At 29.9% G+C, this 20,267-nt stretch overlaps 1 protein-coding gene across 3 annotated transcripts in view; it reads right to left on the reverse strand.

Moving 5' to 3' along the window:
- The window catches only part of LOC143195499 (uncharacterized), a 186,863-nt gene that overhangs the window by 42,076 nt on the left and 124,520 nt on the right, over nucleotides 1-20,267 (reverse strand). For all 3 annotated transcript variants that reach the window (XR_013005547.1, XR_013005548.1, XM_076402717.1), the window contains exons 10-11: nucleotides 1,501-1,856; nucleotides 1,209-1,373 (exon numbers count right to left, since the gene is read on the reverse strand). Coding sequence is in view for 1 of the 3 variants with exons in the window: in XM_076402717.1 (XP_076258832.1) it covers nucleotides 1,209-1,373; nucleotides 1,501-1,856 (521 nt within the window). In the remaining 2 variants the exon portion in view is untranslated. The remainder of the gene's footprint in view (nucleotides 1-1,208; nucleotides 1,374-1,500; nucleotides 1,857-20,267) is intronic.

The following is a 20,267-nucleotide window of genomic DNA, read 5'->3' on the forward strand; positions in this document are numbered from 1 at the left end:
AAAAATTTTTGAAAACCACCTCATTTGTTTTTTTTAAAATCAGAATCCACAGAAGTTCTTTAACAATAAAATAACGACTCTACACGAAAAATAGTAAATTTTTGTCAATAATAATGAAGCAAATTTAATGTAAATGACATCATTCTTACACTGTAATAAAGCCAGTTGAAATTTATTCTAAAAACGCCACGAACTTTTTCCCAAACCCAGGATAGATCTAACCGCAACTTCAATAAATTTAATAAAAATTAATATATTATTATTGCTGTAGTTTACTGCTACTTTGTATTAATAGAACTTAGTTACATATTATATCAAATAATACACGTAATTGGGTTAGTAATATCATAGGGGTTATCGATTGTATGGGCTTGAGGTAATAATCGGTAAACTACATCTCTTTGTCTATTTCCGCCTACAACGATCCGTTTCCCTATTCACTTGTGCACCTCCCAATTCAATATTTACGATAGACCCGGAAAATAATTAATAAAAAAAGAACTGTTGCGTCACTGCGGCACTTCCTCCTAACCTAAAAGCCACTTACGCTGATCAGCAGTGTATAAAACATCATTTCCTCTTAAAAACTTCTCCACTACACTCACTCACATCACTTTGAAAACAACGATCGTATCGAGTACCTATCCGCAAATATTTCCCACGAATCCAACCATCCACTCAAAGAGCAACTATCTCATTACTCCATACGAGATGCGCTGTTGCCACATTTCCTCCTCAATTCGTAATCTTCCGCACGGTATTATTAGAAACTTATTATATCATTCTTTTGGTTAACGATTTAGTTGACCATTTGACAAAATTGTTCAATTTTATTTACGTTTTTGTCGATATTCGGATATAAATGATGAGAAAATTAACTTTTTCCCGAGGTTTAGCAACGCCGCTTTTTACCTAGGCACTAAGACAGATCAATCAAGTCAAGGACGGGTGAAGTTCAAGGATTGCATAGATGGTGTGCTGGTCAAATGTACAGTGCACGAAACATAATAAGTAAATTATTTATGATCAAGATTTCGGAACAAAAAAACCGTTAAGCGCTTTTGAAGTAAGGAAACACGCTGACCTAAATAGTGAGTGTATTTTATCGTGACTTTTTCATTTAACTACGTGAAATATGCTAAATATAACCTCATTTTATTATACTTTATCGATGCTGGACCCGTAATAGAGTTCGGTAAATGACTCACCTCGACTACTTTGAGGTTTTGCTTGTCCAAAAGGAACTCCATAGACTTGTGGGGCCGTCCGGAGTGTCCCTGTTTCCCGTCGGATTTCTGAGACACCGTCAGCCTAGGCTCCGGCCCTAAGTCCAACAAACTCCTGGTTTTGGCATTGGCCCCGCTTGTGATAACCTACATTAAATAAAACTGAGGTTATGTCCTCATTTTTAACACGCTGGTTGTTTACAATTACAAAAACAATTAATTTTTGTGGGGATATTAAAAAGAAATGTGGTTTTCATTTAGGGCATTGACTTACCGTCACTTCGGTATCAAGATCGGTCTCGATCAGCCCCATGGGTCCGTCCATGGAGGCATTCCCGTAACCGCTTCTATACGACGTCGTCGAATCGACGCCGACGCTGACCGAATCGATAGTGCGTCTTCGGCGTCGGTCGTCCACACCGGGTCCGTTCTGCGATTGCGTCTTCTTCACGCTGGCATGCACCACCCGGGGTGGTGGTTGTTTAGGCAGGGGCGGCTTCGCGCTACTCATGGGGCCCACGTTGGTAATGTTGTTGTTGTCGTTGGCGGATCCCGGGCCCTTCAAGGGTATGTAGATATATTCCGGTTTCGTGTTGTTGGTGGTGGAGTTGTGGTACTGACCAGTCGAACCTGTAAAGATACATTTAAAACTGTATTCGCATTCGAAATTAAATTATTAATATATGATTGGAATCAAATACAAAAATGCCTTCCCCATAACATTTTTTATTTTGAGGTCATAACTTTACTGGTGAAACAATATAATAGCTATCAGATAGAAACAAAAAACTCGATACAATACATTTTTATTTTGTTATGTCGTCTGATCATTCACTAGTAATAATAACAGTATTTTAAAAAATCATCATAAAATATAAGTGTATTATTAGGACGAATTAGCCACTATTTAGAAAATAAATAGATCAAATTATTTCTCTAAATTTACGTTTAAAGGCCGAAATTAATATAGAAACAGCAGCAATAAACATAACAACTTATAATAGCGACTCTAACTAACAGTGGCATCTCGAAGAAAAAACTATATATTACACACAATTTTTTGTAATAATACACACTAGGTAGTAAAAATACTGAAAAGTGCTACTAACTTTTATATCATTGTATTAGAGACTAAGCAAGTACTAACGTAAATAATAAATTAAAAACATACAATATCACAAAAAATTTAATATTGAAGATTTCGTTATGGAAAACAACAAGAAATCTTAAAGGTCTGACCATTATAACCTATGCATTAAAAACAATGACAATAAATGAATTAGAAACAATAAAGGAAAGGCTAATATTTCCTCTAATTGTCATTAAAGAGGAACCAGCTTCACTATGTAATAATAGAATTAACTGACCATCATTTATAGAAAAGATAGAAAGAATGATCTCGAATTTAAATTTACTATTGAAATCAGAAATTTACATAGAAATAGCAGCAATAAACATGATACCCGACTCCTAACAGTGAAACATCTACAAGAAAAACATATATATATATATATATATATATATATATACATCATATAAAATACAAGAAAAAAGGAAGCTACAAAAAAATTGAAAACAAATAAGAACTACAGAAATTAAAACGAATTTCGAAAAAGGACCAAAATCCAAAACAAAACCAAGGAATTCAAGAATACTTGACACCAACTGAGGGTACAGATTATATTTAAACAAAAGCATCGAGAAAGATCAAAAATCATCAGCATCATAACCCGCCTATTAAAAATAATAACAATAATTGGACTAGAAATAATAAAGAGAAAGCTGATATTTTCTCAAATCACTTGGTGTGTAGAGGACCAGTAAATATCATTAGTGGTCAACTATCCCAAGCAGAGGATGGATTACTTTTTATCATTACTATGGGTACACTTTACTTTAATAATTACTAAACAATTGTTTTGGATAGCTTCTTTTTTAATCAACCCAATACAACTAATCAAGAATCACCCAAAGTTTGATTACTTCTTCGCAGATCAAACTCAAAATAGCAGAAACTTGATTAGACAAAAACTTGGTCAGATTTTAAAAAATATATTTTTGAAAATTTGCATCAAATAGATTGGTTTATCAGGATTGGTTATAAAGCCTATTTGGACTAATGGGGTGCAAATATGGGGTTGGAGTAAAATATTTAAACCGACAAATAATCCAACTTCTATTAAAGCATATTTCTTCTCTTAGTTTCTAATATTTGTAGTTACGTAATCAACAATAAACTGTACCGTAACGTCGAAATCAGATAGATTTACGAAATTATCCAAGATTTCGCGTTAAAACACGAGAGAGGGTTTCTAAATCACAACAACGTGGAAGAAATACAGCTACTGGTCAATGCGCAGGTATCAGAATACAAAGATGAACTTAGCTTAAGTAATTTTAGTTAATTTGGGAAATACTTACTGATTGGCATTAGTACTTTATATAAGTACAACAGAATAATAGTATTGAAGATATCTACTGAAAGATGAAATAAAAAATATTATTTTCGAATTTTAATTTTGTAATATATTTCTGGCTCTATGGTATTCGTTATAAACGGAGTTAATAGATTCTATAACATTTGAAATATCGTTGTGATCTAAAAATTGTTTAAATTAATTTGAATAACAAAATCAATACAACTACGATCGTTAAAATGACACGAAGAGGGTAGGCTAGCTGACACAATTAAAAACAAAACAATACTAAAAATAGATTATTTTTAAATAATATCACAAAGTTAAACTAATTTAACGATAAAGCTTATAAATATTGACAAATATTACTACTGTTATTTGAATGAGGGCACATTGATTAATTACTGTGTTTATTATTAAGAACATATTGATATGATCGAAAGCAACATTATTATTAAGCTCAAACGACAAGGGTCTGATCATTTTTTAATTATTTTTTATTCGGATATGGTTAGAAAGTAAATATGAATTGGAGTGGGTTGGGAATAAATACAGAAAGCGTGTAGGTCACAGAATGTGGAAAATAACGTTCAAATCGATACTTAGTATGACAAATATTTTAAAAAATTTAATAATAAAATAAAAATGTTAATCTAATTTTCCTTTATTGAAACTCTTTTGTTACTAGTTTCATTTTACTTTAATAGCTAATACTATATGAGCATACGAGGGTAGTTTCATAAATTTTTGTTTCTCAATATAATCTCCTTTTTACTTCTAGACCAACGTTTCTCCAGCTTTTGTACTCCTTCCAAATAATAGATTTTCTCAAGGCCATCAAAATATGCGTTTGTTTCAGTGATTACCTCTTCATTGGACTCTTTTACCAGCTATTTCTTCGGAATTGGAAACAGGAAATAGTCACAAAAACAGGACTAAACCTGAAGGATATGCTGGATAAGGTAGCCCGTCCGTAGCCGAATTTATGGATGTTTACCATGATAAACCCAGTCAGTTCAGATGGCCGCAGCCTCAGCCACCTATACACTTGAAGGTTGCTGGTACGACCATATCGGAATTCAATAAACCACTTCTGAACCTTCGTGATGATGTAGAGTCCCCATAGTATTTATCATTGTATTGTTATCTAATATATCAAGTTTTTCATTGGGTTCGGTGATTTTTTACATGTTTAATGAGCACACATTTTTTTCATTTTTGATCAAAATTCGCGGAATTTTGCTTTGGTCAACGATAATCAAACACACACTAAATGACGCAATTTGTTCGAAATCTCACAGTGGTCAATTAATAAAGGCTGTTGAGAACAGTAGTGAAGCATTAAAAGTTACTGTACGGAAAATTTACAAAATCCTTGACACATCACATTCCCCTCGTGTTAAATGAGTTATATCATAAAAATATTTCCATGCAGTTTTATATCTAGACATAGACAACACTTTAAAATACCAGAGTAAGCTCAAAAGTAGCTTGGGAAAAGCTCCAAGGGTAATTAGTACATTTCAGTCGATCAAGCGAAAATAGCTCTTAAATATAAAAAGTTATATGAAAAGTTTCAGGATGAAAGTGAAGAATTTCACTGACGAGATAAAAAGTTATAGTTTGGCAAAATTAATCTTAATGTAAGAATGGGAAATATATGATTTTGAAGGAGAAACAGTATGTATACTTCTGATCCTACCCTCGTATATTTTCCGTATTTATAATCTTTCACACAATATTACATAAGTATGTAGCTGAGTGGCGTAATTATGTCTTATTAAGAGCAATTTTTCTAAATGGAACAACTTTTGTGATTTTAGAACTGCATTCCAACATGGCATTACCAGCATTTTTGATTAATATCATTCAAGTCGCCCAAATATCATGATATCGTTCATCATGTGTTCACAGAGTGTAAGTGCGTGAGATTAGGCATCTTAATTGAACACGTACAGAATATCTTAACAGAAAATTATTTATTATATATTATATCAGAATGTTTTCACGTGAAGGCCAAATACTAACATAACCAAAACATATATTTAGAGGAGTTATTATTATCGATTAAAACATAATGTTAGGGAAACAATCATTTCGGGTATTTCCTGGCGCCAACCAAGGTGATGTTGAAACGAATTGTTGATGGAAAATCATCAGTTCAACTCTATACTACCAACAACTAATAGGACTCAAGCAGGCAATTTTTAAAAATAAATCTGAAAAAATTAATCTTGAAAAGTTGATGGTGACGATATTATAGTTTAATAAAAAAAGCGGCAAAACCAAAAGGGACAGGTACAGAATAATTTGCATAAACCTGGATACCAAAAGAAGCTCGATAATTTCCACATGAACTAACACTAAATACTACAGTGTGAACATTCTCAAAAGACTGGTAAAAGGTCATCGATCAAAGTGGCGTATCGTTTATTAGTATTTAAAATTTATATAAATAAATTCCTTTTGAAAAACATGAAAAAAATCTTTTTTCCATAACCTAGTATATCGAAGCTAATATAAGAAACTACCTGTTGATGCTTAAGGGCCATCATACAAGCACTAAATCTCTTTAAAAGGCGCCCACTTAACTTTACGTTAATTAAAAATGATTTGATTAATAACTTTCGTTAATTGACATCATAAATTAGACTTTGTAATGGATTCTTAATGAATAATGACCTTATATTGTAATTGTTTCGATGTATGAAATATAAAATATTTGCATGAATGGAACTAAGGAAATATAATTAGGTTATGTCATCAAAACATCTTCTTAATAATCTCTCCTTTGTTTCTATCAAGTGTATGTTACGCAATAAATCCTTTACATGAAATGATAACAGCGTGTCTATCTGGTATTAAGAAAAGGTCATACGTTTTTGAAGGAAAAGTCATGAAATAAGTTTTTATTTAAAACTAAACAATAGCCACGTTCATCTTATAAATGCTTTATGGTGTTATTGTTATCAACAATACTCCTATAATGTTTCTGTTATCGAATTAAAATATGTGCAATATTGCAAGCCATTACTTTAGTGATGAACAGTTTTTTATGCATTGCATACATCAGATAAAATTAATTTCTACAATTCACAATTTAATTTTTTATGCTTGATGGAAGGAAAAAGTCTCATAAGTAATATCAGCCAACCATTTAAAAGCCACTTTGTCACAAAAACACTTATAGCTTGCCAACCGTAAATGGATTATATATAATGATGACTGTCATTGTATTATGTCTTAATTACGCTATACGTTCAGCTACATAAATATTCTCTTCCTTCCTATATATGTTATATCCACTGTGGCTTGGAATGCGTCTACATGTTCACTCCCAAAAAAATAATTTCAGCTTATATTTTTTAAAATTACTGTACCATTTCCATACTTGTTATTCTATTGTTTTTAATTAATTGCAGATTACTTTATATAAATTACATTGTAATTTCATTGTATTACCTAATTATAAATATTAATGAGAAATAAATATTGATATTACTTTTGGTTTTTTTGACGATGAAAAATAATAGTTAACAGGTGAAAATATTACCTATATATTAATTAAGAGAAGAAGCGCATTCCTTTAGCGGTTAAAGGACCAAAAACCTACAAAATGTCGAAAATAACACAGAAAAAATGGCGTATTCATCTTAGGCTTATTTAAAAAATATTTTTTTATCATATATATTAAATATTCATTTATATGGAATTCAGTTTGGGGATATTGTCCGAGAAGTAATATCAACATAATATAAATATTTCAGAATAAAGTTCTGAGAAGTATCGTGAAGATACTCAGATACTAGAAAAATTATTATTTACACCGCCGGCTTGGTAGCGCAGTGGTTAAGGCGACACGACAGTCCTCCTACTTTTGCGATAGTCGCGAGTTCGAATCCTGCTGGGCCATGCATGTCCTTTATGTTTTTGATTGTAGTTAATTGTAACTGTCTTCATAGCAACAGTGGAAAATCCGACAAGGAATAACCATCCCAGTCACGCCAGTAACCAGGCTGGGTAAGGTCGAATATCTTCTGGGATGGTTTGTTCATTGGCCAGTAGGCTTAATGCCGAGGACCTTGGTTCGGAACCCACGTTAAATAGTAGGTCCAGTCCAGATAAAGCCTTGTTGGTAAAAGAGATGCTTTAAAATATACCAAAGAAAAATTATTTACACCGATACCGAAGGATTCCAGCTGTCATTGAGGAAAGATAAGAGATTTGTAACAAGACATGAGGAAAAACTTCGCTGCCATGTAAACCCTGAGTGATATCTTCACGATACTGTTTGTTTATGTATAAGTGTTTATTTTGACAATAACTTACAATTATTAAGATTGTATAACGTAATTGGTAACATTTTATGTATATTTAATAGTTCATTTCAAAATGGACCTCGATTTAGCGCCGTTTTGCTGTTGTTTTAGTTTTGTTGAAGTATTCTGTGTTAATGTTATAGTTTCAGTGAAAGAAAGGGAAGAAGAAACGATAATTTAGAAGTTCAAGAAACTCAGTATATGTAATTTGATCGACACATGAACGAAAAGTTTTCCACTGAGTTATTATGAATTTATATCGAGTTTTTACTTCAATTTTAAAAACAATGCGGTTGAAGGTTATCGAATGTTGTGTGAAGCTTATGGCAATCATGCTTCATCAATTTCAATACGTAAATTTTGTTTTCAATGTCTTAAAAGCAGTGCTTTTGACACCAAAAGGTAAAGAACGTTCTGGACAGGAGGCAAAAAATTTTGAAGACGAGGATTTGAAGGCATTGCTCGACGAAACTGTCAATGACGATCTCTATCGACTACAATGGATGCGTTTGAACCGAGAATTGCTCGAAAAACGAGCAAAGGCAATGTTATTCTTCAGCATGACAACACTCGGCCATATATAGCAAAACCGGCGAAAACATACTTGGAATCATTAAAATTGGAATTGGTAGCCTACCCGCCGTATTCTCCAGACTTTCTGATTACTACTTGTTTCGAGCTATTGTATTATTCGTAAAAATAGTTGAACCAGCAACATATTTTCTATTATATAAATAATTTTATATCGTAGGAATAACACAGCTAATACGAAATTTTGGTAATGTAAACATCAGCTACCAAAACTATTTCTGCACAGTAAATAAACCTATTTTTTATTCTGTCCGAATCATGCTACGTAACGATTAAAATTGGCTTCTCTAACTAAACATTGCGTTATGAATGGACCGTGACTAAAACTATTTTCCTATTTTCACACTACACAAAATTTTGCCAAAATGTAGGTTCTGTTGACGTTACTGTGATATAATAATTATATTTATACGGCAGAATCCAATGTCACAAACGAATCAATAAATAACAAATGAGTCCGTTTATTTCGGTGGGTATAAAGGTCAGAGCTCCAAATAAATTGAACAAAATGAAATCATACAAAAATTAAATTAACAATTGAAACGCGGCCATAATTAGACCCCGCGACCTGATTGTATTTTGTACCTACACAAATCACTTTAAAAGAAAAACTTTCAATCAGATGCTAACGATTTCACTGTTTTTATGAATATAAAAAACACGGAATAGAGAAAAAACGCGAACTACGAACAAGAGCAAACTTTATTTAAAGCTGTGTACGCTTTCTTTGCAATCAAACGATAGACTACCAGTTGCACTAGATAGATTAGTGAGCGTTGCCAAATTGCTTTCGAAAAAAAAAATTATTACCAGGTAATGCTTGGCAGTTCGGTTAAATTCGTATTGAATCTGTTCTAAGGTTAGGTCACGATATTTCGCGGTTGAAAAGAAGTGGTCATGGCTCAGATTGCGGTTAAATTGATTATATTGTATAAATGTATGAGAATGGCGTACTGTATTTATTGTCAATACAGAAAAAATTTATATATTATGTATATACAAATGATTGATAACTTTCAAAAAACTTCTTTTATGTTCTCTTAGTATTCAACAATCTGCCTAATGGGCATAAGTATTTGATGGAATTTATGTTATACAATGACATATAGAAGACTTATAAACTTATAAACTAGTATTATACTTAATTTTATAACAACTGTAGGTTATTCTAAAAAACTATTATGAGGCCCTTAATAAGAAGATTAGCGAGTGCATTCGGATGTATTGATACATTCAGAGCACTTTTTAATAACTAGTAGAATAATATTTAACATAATCTGCTTGCGGGAGTTCATGGTTAATAAAATTTACCGGAGGGCAAGTCCTTCTACGCAGGGTGAACAGCACATGAGTAGATTTTGTCTCATTTGCCTTGACCCGCCACGTTTTCAACCACAAAGGAGGTTCCTTGTGACTGATTGGATGAAATGATAAAATCGTCGTGTCGCCAGCATCTGTTGCCACAGTAGTGGAGTATGAGATTTAAAAATCTTAAGATTTTTTTTTTACTTATTACATTGTTACTAGTCGTTGCCAACTAACCTACAAACTTATCTTTACAATAGTTATCCTCTCATCGATCCTAACTTAGCCTATAGTCTGAGCCTAGTCTTAGTGTAGTCTGATTTTCTGACTGACAGTCGGTATCGGAATGTGATTTTCTTTCGATTAACCGAATTTTTTCCTGTGTTTGAACTTTTTCATTTTCTTTTTAACATATTCCCACCAGCGAAGTCTTGCATCAACAGTCATTCTGAGACACTTAGCATTATTATTATATGAAACAGCAAGAAGCGCAACATCATAAGCAAATGTAGCCATCGTGATATTTTCTATTCTTGGTATATCACATGTACAAAGTAAGCAAAGAATTGTCCCAATACCTTCCTTGTGGCACACCTGCTTTAGCTTCTTTTGTTGTAGAGAATGCTTTATTTTGTTTGACTTTAAACATTCTGGCTGCGAGATGACAATCAATTTTGAGCGTCCCTCACTGATTCCCCTGAGCAAAAACTTATTGCATGAAAATATTTACGAGCTACCTCAATTTTTTAACTTAGACAATATTTCAAGTCACTATAAACAACCCTGTTTGTGTTCAAATGACATAACGTTCTAATCATAACAACACTTAGTATTGTCAAGGATCAAAATATAAATAGCAATAAATAATAAATGCAATCAAGTGATTTTGTAACATGGGAAAGTTGAGTCATATGTAATCCATCATATTCACTAGACATGCTTCTCTAAATCATTTTATATTTGTTTGTTTATTTTATACCTATTTGTACACCCTACGATTAATTTACCTTATATCAAATTACTGTCTTTTGTTCAATCAATTACTTCTTACTGTCAATAGATTCATCGAAGAAACAAATGAACATCCTTCGAAGGAATCTAGTCCTGAAGATATAACATAAAACATATAAAGGCATACAAATCCCTTTTAATATGAATGTTTCATTTTATATATTAATATTAATGAATATTAACGACAATATGTCCTTTTTTAGAATTAGATCTTCCAAAAAGACATATTTAACATCAACGGACATAATTAATTTTTCATGGAACTAGTCATGTTCTTGTTCTTTAACTTTTACATGATGAAACAGTCAGAGCTTATTAATGGTAAGTTTTTTAGCATTTTCAGCAAATGTTATTTTACTAGAATAAAATTAACTAGTGCATTTTCAATAAAACAAGATTTTTTTACACCGTGTCACATGATATTTTTGATAGCAGTACAAAAATATTTGACTCTTTAAAATAGAAGTGTCAAATTAAAACATTTCCAAATTCACTAGATGTATAACTGGCAAGCAAACACTTAAAAAAATCTTTTTTAAATAACGTATAAGTGATTCATAAAGAACCACCTGTTGACGCTTAATATTAGTGTGTATTTTTTTTCAAAACGCCCACTTTTTCAATGACAGACGATTGGATTCATAACACCATTTGACACATTAACAGTTAGATACTACTAATAATTTAAATTTGTTGATATATCATTTATTTAATTGAATAGTTAATTGTGATTATTGATTTGAATGATACTTAAAAATCAGGTAATGCATTTAAAAATATATAAAAACAAATAATTAAACATAACTAGATTATTTTCAGTTAAATGTTTAATTAGTGATAAAAATTTAACCAATTGGGTTATTCGCATAAAATTGTCTAAACATGATATTGATCAACACAAATTACTTTAATCAAAACAAAACAATATTTTAGTAGGATATAGAAATATCTAATATCAAAAACAATGTCATTCGTATTATCGCCAAAATCACGCCTCAACCATTCTTTAATCCATTTAATTACCAAAAAGGCTAATCAGCAAAAATCTTCCTAAAAATATCGTTAAGATAATTGCTTAGTTTAATTAAATCAATGACAATTACTAATAAAATAAAACTATACCCAAAGGAGACAGTCTGGCTAATTCTGTGTCCTATCGACTTCAAGACCGAGCACTTTCATATACGAATAACTGACTACTAAAAGAACGTTCTCACAGTGGGATTGCAGAAGTCAAAATTAATATAAGGTTGGGCTATGATATTTCGTGACATTTTAAATAAATAATACCCTTGTTATTTAATATTTCTGTATTATAGATAATTTTCTATATATATAGATATTTTTTAAAAATATCGTTTAATAGAAACATCGATATTCTTCTCGGCGGCCGACACCCCTAGTATAGGCTTAATAAATGCCTGAAAACAGTTGATTCAATCACTGCAAAGCTGTCTGAACACATTTTGAAAGTTTGATCTAGATATTCGTCCAATAAGTCCTCCTTCCAACTCATTATTTTCATTCATACAATTTTTTTTTCTTCTGGTCGTTCTTTGTCATCAAAATTACCAATTTTAAATCCGCGAAACCAAAACTGGCAATATGGATATGATGAAACAGAATCACCATAAATTTCTAAAAATCCATCATTAGCGTCCATATACATGTCTATAATATTGAAACTCTTATTGTACTTAGATCATTTACGAAAACATGCAACTTAATAGATTAGGTTGTTTAACAGTCGTTTAAATGGATACTTTGCATTTTCCTAAACAGACATCGCCGATTAAAATATACACAAGTATGTAATATTCCAATAAAACATATTTCTTTATATTGGATTTAAAAAATGCGCTGAACTGAGTGACAGCTTGCTGAAAGATAAAAACAAATAATGGTAGTTTCAATATGAAAGATAAAAAAAAGTATATGACCTTATTACTAAAAGAATCTCAAAGAATAATTTAAGCTCGTAAACTCTTTCGCTATAACAGTAAAAGTAAAGAACAGTCAAGAAATTATAGATACATCAATTAACAAAGAAAACTGTCGGAAATATTTAAAGACAATGTGAAACCCTGATAATATCATGTATTAAAAAAATCAGATCGGCATTGAAAAATGTGTCTTGATAAGCTTAAATATAAAAAATATATTTTAAAAACTTAGTTCAATACTGATAAAGTTACAATACAAATATGTCAAAATAGACGCTGAAGTATTTTTTGTATGATAAATTTTGACCACTCAGTGGTAAATCGATTAAATGTAGATTGAAATCACTTCAATGGCATATCCTAATCGATTCACGGTTTTCAAACATATATCTTCTGTTACTTGTTTTTTTCAATAGCACATAACCGCCCTACATTATTTAAAATGATATAACATGACAAATAATAATTCGAAGAATGTGTAAAATGTACTTTAAAATTAAATATAATACCTAACAAAGGTACGAAAAAAAGTCAGGTTACTGGACGTATAATATAAAAATTCATTAAATTGTTCGCAATACTTTCAAACGATTACAATAATTTATTAAGAAGCGAACTTACATGTGCGTAAACATCGGCTGTACATTCAGTATCATTACAAATCCTTTCTTTTTCCTGTACATAGATCTAGTTATTTCAATTTCTGATTAACAAATGATCTACCGCAAGAAGTAGTCCGTTTAATCGAGATTTTATTTCAACAATATGGCTAAACAAGAAAAAAGTACACTTTCACATTTCACCACCTGAATCTAAGTGATTTTCTTAATCAAAATATTTATAATATATATATATATATATATATATATATATATATATATATATATATATATATATATATATATATATATATATATATATATATATATATATATATATATATATAAATTCATTGAATATATTTACAATGAATGATATCATCTTAATTGCTAAAGTATAAGTTAAGAAACGAAAAAAAAGTATGACATTTGTGATGTGGTGATTGTAACAATATGGTTGACAAATAAAAAATATTTTACGTAATCTCAGTATAAGACATCCATTGTCAGTGCTTAAGCATCTTAATTATTATTACTGAACAAAGAGATAACGATATCAATATTATTTAGAAAAATTGGTTTCAATACTTTTAATATCTAAGTAATTTTAAACTAATAATTTTATATATCCAATTCCTAAACTAATACATAATGTTACCCTTGCGAATAAAACGAATTTAATCCTAACTCTGTCAGTTTAAACAAAACCTCGCGCACAGCTCACTATTCATACTACAAGTATCGTATCAGAAAGCACTTGTTACGGAACAGTCTCTCACTTTTAAATCTAAAACGTCTTAAGATGCACACTTATCTTCGCGGACTACTTCGGCAGTTTTCATCCGTCGGTGGCGCTCACTCGAACTGTCATAAAACGTTAGAGAATAACAATTGCACTTCATAACGACCATTAAACGTTGCCAAATAGTTTTTGAAATATCATTTCGCGGTAATGTTTGACAATGAAATGGGTAAACCACAACGTTGTTAAGAATGTATTGTTTATTGTGACGTAAGGTAATTGTGAACATTTAAATATATTTGTTTATCATTGAATTGTAAAAAAAGGTTGTTATATCATATTAAATGATTTATATTTATTACAGGAATTGAAATATTACAGTCAAGGTTACTTATATTTAAAAAAAATGGGTTACAACACGTCATATAATATAATGGGTAGATCATTCTAACATATTAATTATCTGGCCCAAAACATAGACAGTGACGAATTCTCCACAGTATTATTACAATAGTAATGGTATTTATATGGTATTTAATTTATATCCATGTTTTAAAATAAAATTTAAATATCTATCTATTTTAAAACATATTTTTCAGTATTAGTTGTGGGATATAAAAAATATTTGTTAATTAATTTGGATATTGTGCAGACATCATTTTGCAAGGATTTATATAACAGTGTATTGCAAATATGATTATAACAAATAATTTTTAGAATAATTACCTACATTTAATGTCATTTCTTCATTGATTTATTTGTTTTTTTATTGTTATAATGTTATTTGATGGTTTGTTTTTAATTATATTGATAGTTTGTTTGATTTTAAAGGCTTTAAATTTACAGGTATATAATAATTAATTGCGGAACGAATATTAAATTTTAAATATGTTGTGTGCGAATATCTAACGCTGATTTATGGGAATACGAGTGCTTGTGAATTGTATTAAATTAACAACGAATTAAATAAGGGAAAGGCAAAGTCCGAAATAATGTCATTTACAAATGGTTGATCGTATTCTCGTTTTGGGATTTCGCTTCTGGGCTTGACTTCTCATTGGATAATAGGTGACTTTAAAAGTCATAGTTTTGTTGATCTAGAAAGATAATTTATTTACAAACATGACAAAGTGTATCTCTATATTAAACGTTCAACACATTGAATTTGTTTCGTACAAAACTCAAACCTTGTTATAAGAAGTACCGTAAGTATTATAGCAGAATGTTATTAAGCAGCAACAAATTTAAGCATTAGTAATACTACACTTTATAAAAAAAATATTCAATTGTATTAAGATTCTAAAATAATGTTTGGATTCGATAATATTAGTTGGGAAAAAAGTAATTTTCATTTTTTCATATTTTCAAAAGAAAAACTAATTTATCCATATACATTTCATTTTTCTGGATTCCTTCTTTTTTGTAACTTCTTTTAGTATCCAGTTTTATGTAAATAGTTCAAAACTATTATGTTATATTGATATTTCTAAGAATATCATCGATCCTCTCAAGAATTGGCTGACTAGCGCGAAATACATCCTTAATATTAATATTTCTGTAACGAAAATCACAAAATTAAAACACCAACAGTCACTTTAGCACTAATTACCATAAGTACCGTGGCTGCCAATTCTATACCATACCACACCTGCACTGTTTTTCGCACATTTTTAGAAGTAAAAAACCAAAATACGAGTATAACAACCTCTTGGAATCTCCATTTTCAAAGCCCAATAACTTTTGATTGAGTAAACAAATGAGGCTACTTATATAAACACATTATAGTAGTTCTAGGTTACATATAGGCCTATAAATTAATTTTAAGGGATTTATATTTAGATAATCTGTAACCATCTTCATGTTTAGACCTCTGTGACCGGCTTCACTTTTCAGTCATTTCGTCAAAGTGCGAACAAGATGCTGTTTTCAGTGCATTGAAAATGTATAAATTTGTAAGAAGTAAATCTCATTTGCAGGAGGTTTTGCATTTTTACTTCAATCTGAATAAGAGGACGAGGATTTGAAAGCATTACTCTATGATGGTTCGTGTAAAACGCAAGAAGGATATGCAAAATTATTGAGAGAATGCTTAGAGAACGTAGGGATAATCCAAAAGCTTGGATATTTTATACAGTATTAATGTTTGCATCATTGCTGCTGAGGATGAAAACTATTATTACTATTACCGGAGTCAAAAACGAAAAAATCATGGAGATCTGGTCATGCATCATCAACAGCAAAGCCGAATGTCTATGACTCTAAGCTAATGCTCTTTATTTGATTGAGAAACAGCTTGGTGTGGTATACGATGAGCAACTAAAACCTAATTAAACCATCAATGGAGATAACTACCGATTGTAAGTATTGCATTTAATTTTTTTGTATTTGCAGTATTTTTGCTGTATTCTCTAGACTTTGCTCCTTCTGATTTCGACATATGGATACATCAATATGGATATCAAAAAATTAGTCGATTCATGGATATCCCTAAAGGATACATACATGAGATATTCGAGATGGCATCGTAAAACAAAGGGAGAAGTAGCGGCTATCAATGGACAATAGTTTAAATAAAATACATTGAACCAATTATTCATAATAAAGCTTCAAATTTAATATATATAAATCGTTAAAACTAAATTTTAACGCATATTTTAACAAAAAAAAAGACATTAATACAACATTTGCATAGAAATATAGACAACTATAATCAAACTAAATCATTATAATTGTAGATATATTAATCGTTTTAGTTAGCAAAAAATAAATTAACATAATTATTTCAACCTACAAATTAATGAGATTTAGGTAATTTGAATTTGTGTAGCAATATTTGAATTATTAAACAAATATTATATAGTAATTATTAAAAATTGAAACAATATTCATATATACATAAAACAGATTAAAAACTAAAGTAAGAAAATACTTTAAATATTAACAATGACCTTCGCCATTTTACAACAGTAACAAAATAATTCAACAGGTCTGTCATAACTTAGATAACGTGTCTGAATGAGTAATGAGACTTTTAGTGTTGGTATTCGATAGTTGGTTTATTATACTATAGTCAAACTATGCTAATAGTCAGGTAATCCGAATAATTTCTATCTAAGTTTGTACCTTATATTAGACATTATGCTGGGAATACTAAATTTTATAGTTTCAAACTTTCTCTCCAGAACTAAGCGAGCGTTAACTTATTGTTTATTTAAAAAATGTATCACAATAGTATATCAAAATAATACTAAGATGTGATATATATATATATATATATATATATATATATATATATATATATATTATATATATATATATATATATATATATATATATATATATATATATATATAATAAAACAGGTTTATACAACAATATAATATATACAACTTATCGAGCCGTGATAGTGACTGAACAAGACCATTTTAGTTGGCCGGTAATTTCAAGATTCCTAAGTCAATTTCAGGGGGTTGGTAATTAAAATTTAAACTTTATGGGGGAAACTTGAAGTATTACAGTTAGGGCTTATATAACAGGATTTCGGATTTTATTGCTTTATATATACATTAAATGGAAACGCTTCCGCCAAAATGTTGCGTAGAGGTAATTATTAGAAAACTAATTACGCCTTATATCGCATGTGTTTTATTATGTAGGCACGTGCTTTTAAAACCACAATAAAAAAACATCTTGCTTTAAGGCTTGTTATGTTATTGGGTTAATTTACTTAAAGAAGTATACTTATTTCATATTTTTTCATCATATGAAATAAAAATGAAATGTTAATAATGTATGATTATTAAAACATCTACCCCGGATCACGATTTTACAGAGGATGAGTATTTTTTTAAAATTATTATTTTGATCATTTATCTATAGTAAAATATATAAACTGACGCCTTTGACCTTATTCAATTATTGAATTTTTGAGGGGTCTAAAATATTTCAATTTTTGTTCAATATGACTTTCACTTAATTATTGCTAGTTTATCGAATATGATCGATAAAGAGAAGCAAAGCCACATTTGCTTATATTCATTTATCATAAATATTCTACATATTAAATAGTAAAAGGAATAATCATATTCTCTGAAAGTATTTGGAAACAATAACCACGATTTCTTGTCAGATCATTAAGATAGATTATACAGCAAATCTTACGGTCACACAATGTTAGGTCAGGAGAATGAGACAGACTCACGGGTTCCTATTTCAATATTCGCACTAAAAATTTAATAACGTCTTATTTTAATGGCTTACTCAATTTCAATCAAGTTTAATTAATGTTGAATAACAAACATACTACCATTAATAGGAACAACAATAATACGACATTTCGTCACACTTTCCAGCTTCATCAGGATTGATCAATAGGTACTACCACTAACTTTTGTTTGGAATTATCTTAAGACTGTTTTAATATAACTAAACAACTAAGTTGTTTAATTAAAAACTATAATAATATTACATGATAATTTCCAACGTTAAATTTTCCTTGAGAATATCTAAAATTGTATTTCTAGCCTTTAGCTTTAGCTCAATGTCAGATATGTTTAAGAATTTTATGCCAATTTTGAGATCATCCAGACACTATTCTAGATTAAATTATCTTGGTAAAAAGTGATACACAAAACTTGAAATATACATTTAAAAATATCTGGCATTCGAACTGTTTATACAGATATAGTACTGTTCTGCTAAATATATATCTGAATAATTTATTAAAAATTTAAGGCTTCTAGATTTGAACATATGCCCAAGTACATATCTGCATATAATAAATAAATTTTTTTTAACATTATTGAAAACAACTATTGCGATTTAGTACAATGATAGTTAAACTTCACATATGAATATATACCCATGAAATATATAATATATCAGTCATTACAGAAGTTTAGCAAATTATCTTAAAATTGATTTATAAGTAATATTGATTAAATAAATCTATAACTAAAAAAGTACCAGATATTTTCTATTGGTATTATCAAATATGATATATATATTAAGTAATTTTTTTTCTAAAAGAATGGTTACCTCTTAATGACGACGTTATCTTTGGAAATGATTGACCAAACTTTACCTCGACATTGTTTATTTTTAAAGTAATAAAAGTAGATTCTAAGAAAAGACAAGATACAGAATACAGATTAGTAAAAATGTAAAAGTTAAAAAATATAAGACACTGTGATACACATTTAGTCAATAAATAATTTCAATGTTTTTGAATCTGTTACCGACCTCATGCTCAAAATCATAATGCTCATGAAAAAATTCATGCCACATCTTGCCTATTGCCGATAAATCAGCTTAGCCAGTTATAATTAAATATCAATAATATATAGCTCAATTGTTAATTACACTCTCCATTTTCATGCGCTAATAATTAATAAATAACTTCAGATTCCATCTAATAGGAAAATAGCCAAAAACTCGATTTATACATCTGCAAAATTAGAAAAATCACGTACTCATTTTCATTCGTGCAAATTCCCTTATAGCTTGTAAATTAAAAATAAAACATAGATGAAAGTTTAATTCAAATTGGCAAGGTTATAAAACGTATTTAAGTTCCAACCTTATATATAACTTCAATAAAATTTAGCTCAACTGCCATCAGTCACACTGAAACAGTTTAATAATTTTAAGAACGTTTATTGTGCCTAGTGAGAGAATCTAATTATATTAAACCTTCTCACAGAACTGCCATATCATAAATTCTCGTTTCGAACGCTGCTAATTGAACATTGTTTAATTCGCAATTAATGTGCTTTATTGCATCTGCCATTTCTCTATTTAGTACCATTCTCGGTATAACATTTCATGGACCGTGCGCTTGTTGAATTTCCTTGAAGCAACCGTTAAGGAAAACGTGAAACGGTACTCTTTATGCAATTATTTTCATTTTATTAGATAGGCAACTAAATATGCAGATGTACGTTGGGTAATAGTCTATAATAAATGGCCCGATATTACTTGGTTATGTAATGAATAATAATGTTTTTAAGCCCAAAATGTTGTTGATTTCTGGTTTGAGATAGCTTTGCCGCCGACTAAATAGTCCACGAAACTGATAAAATCTCCGTCCCACAAAATAAAGTTGAGATAAAAACT

The sequence above is a fragment of the Rhynchophorus ferrugineus genome, unplaced genomic scaffold (assembly GCF_030347505.1).
Source record: "Rhynchophorus ferrugineus isolate W39M unplaced genomic scaffold, kcgeb_rfMv2 rfM4, whole genome shotgun sequence".
In the NCBI taxonomy this organism is placed as follows: Eukaryota; Metazoa; Arthropoda; class Insecta; order Coleoptera; family Curculionidae; genus Rhynchophorus; species Rhynchophorus ferrugineus.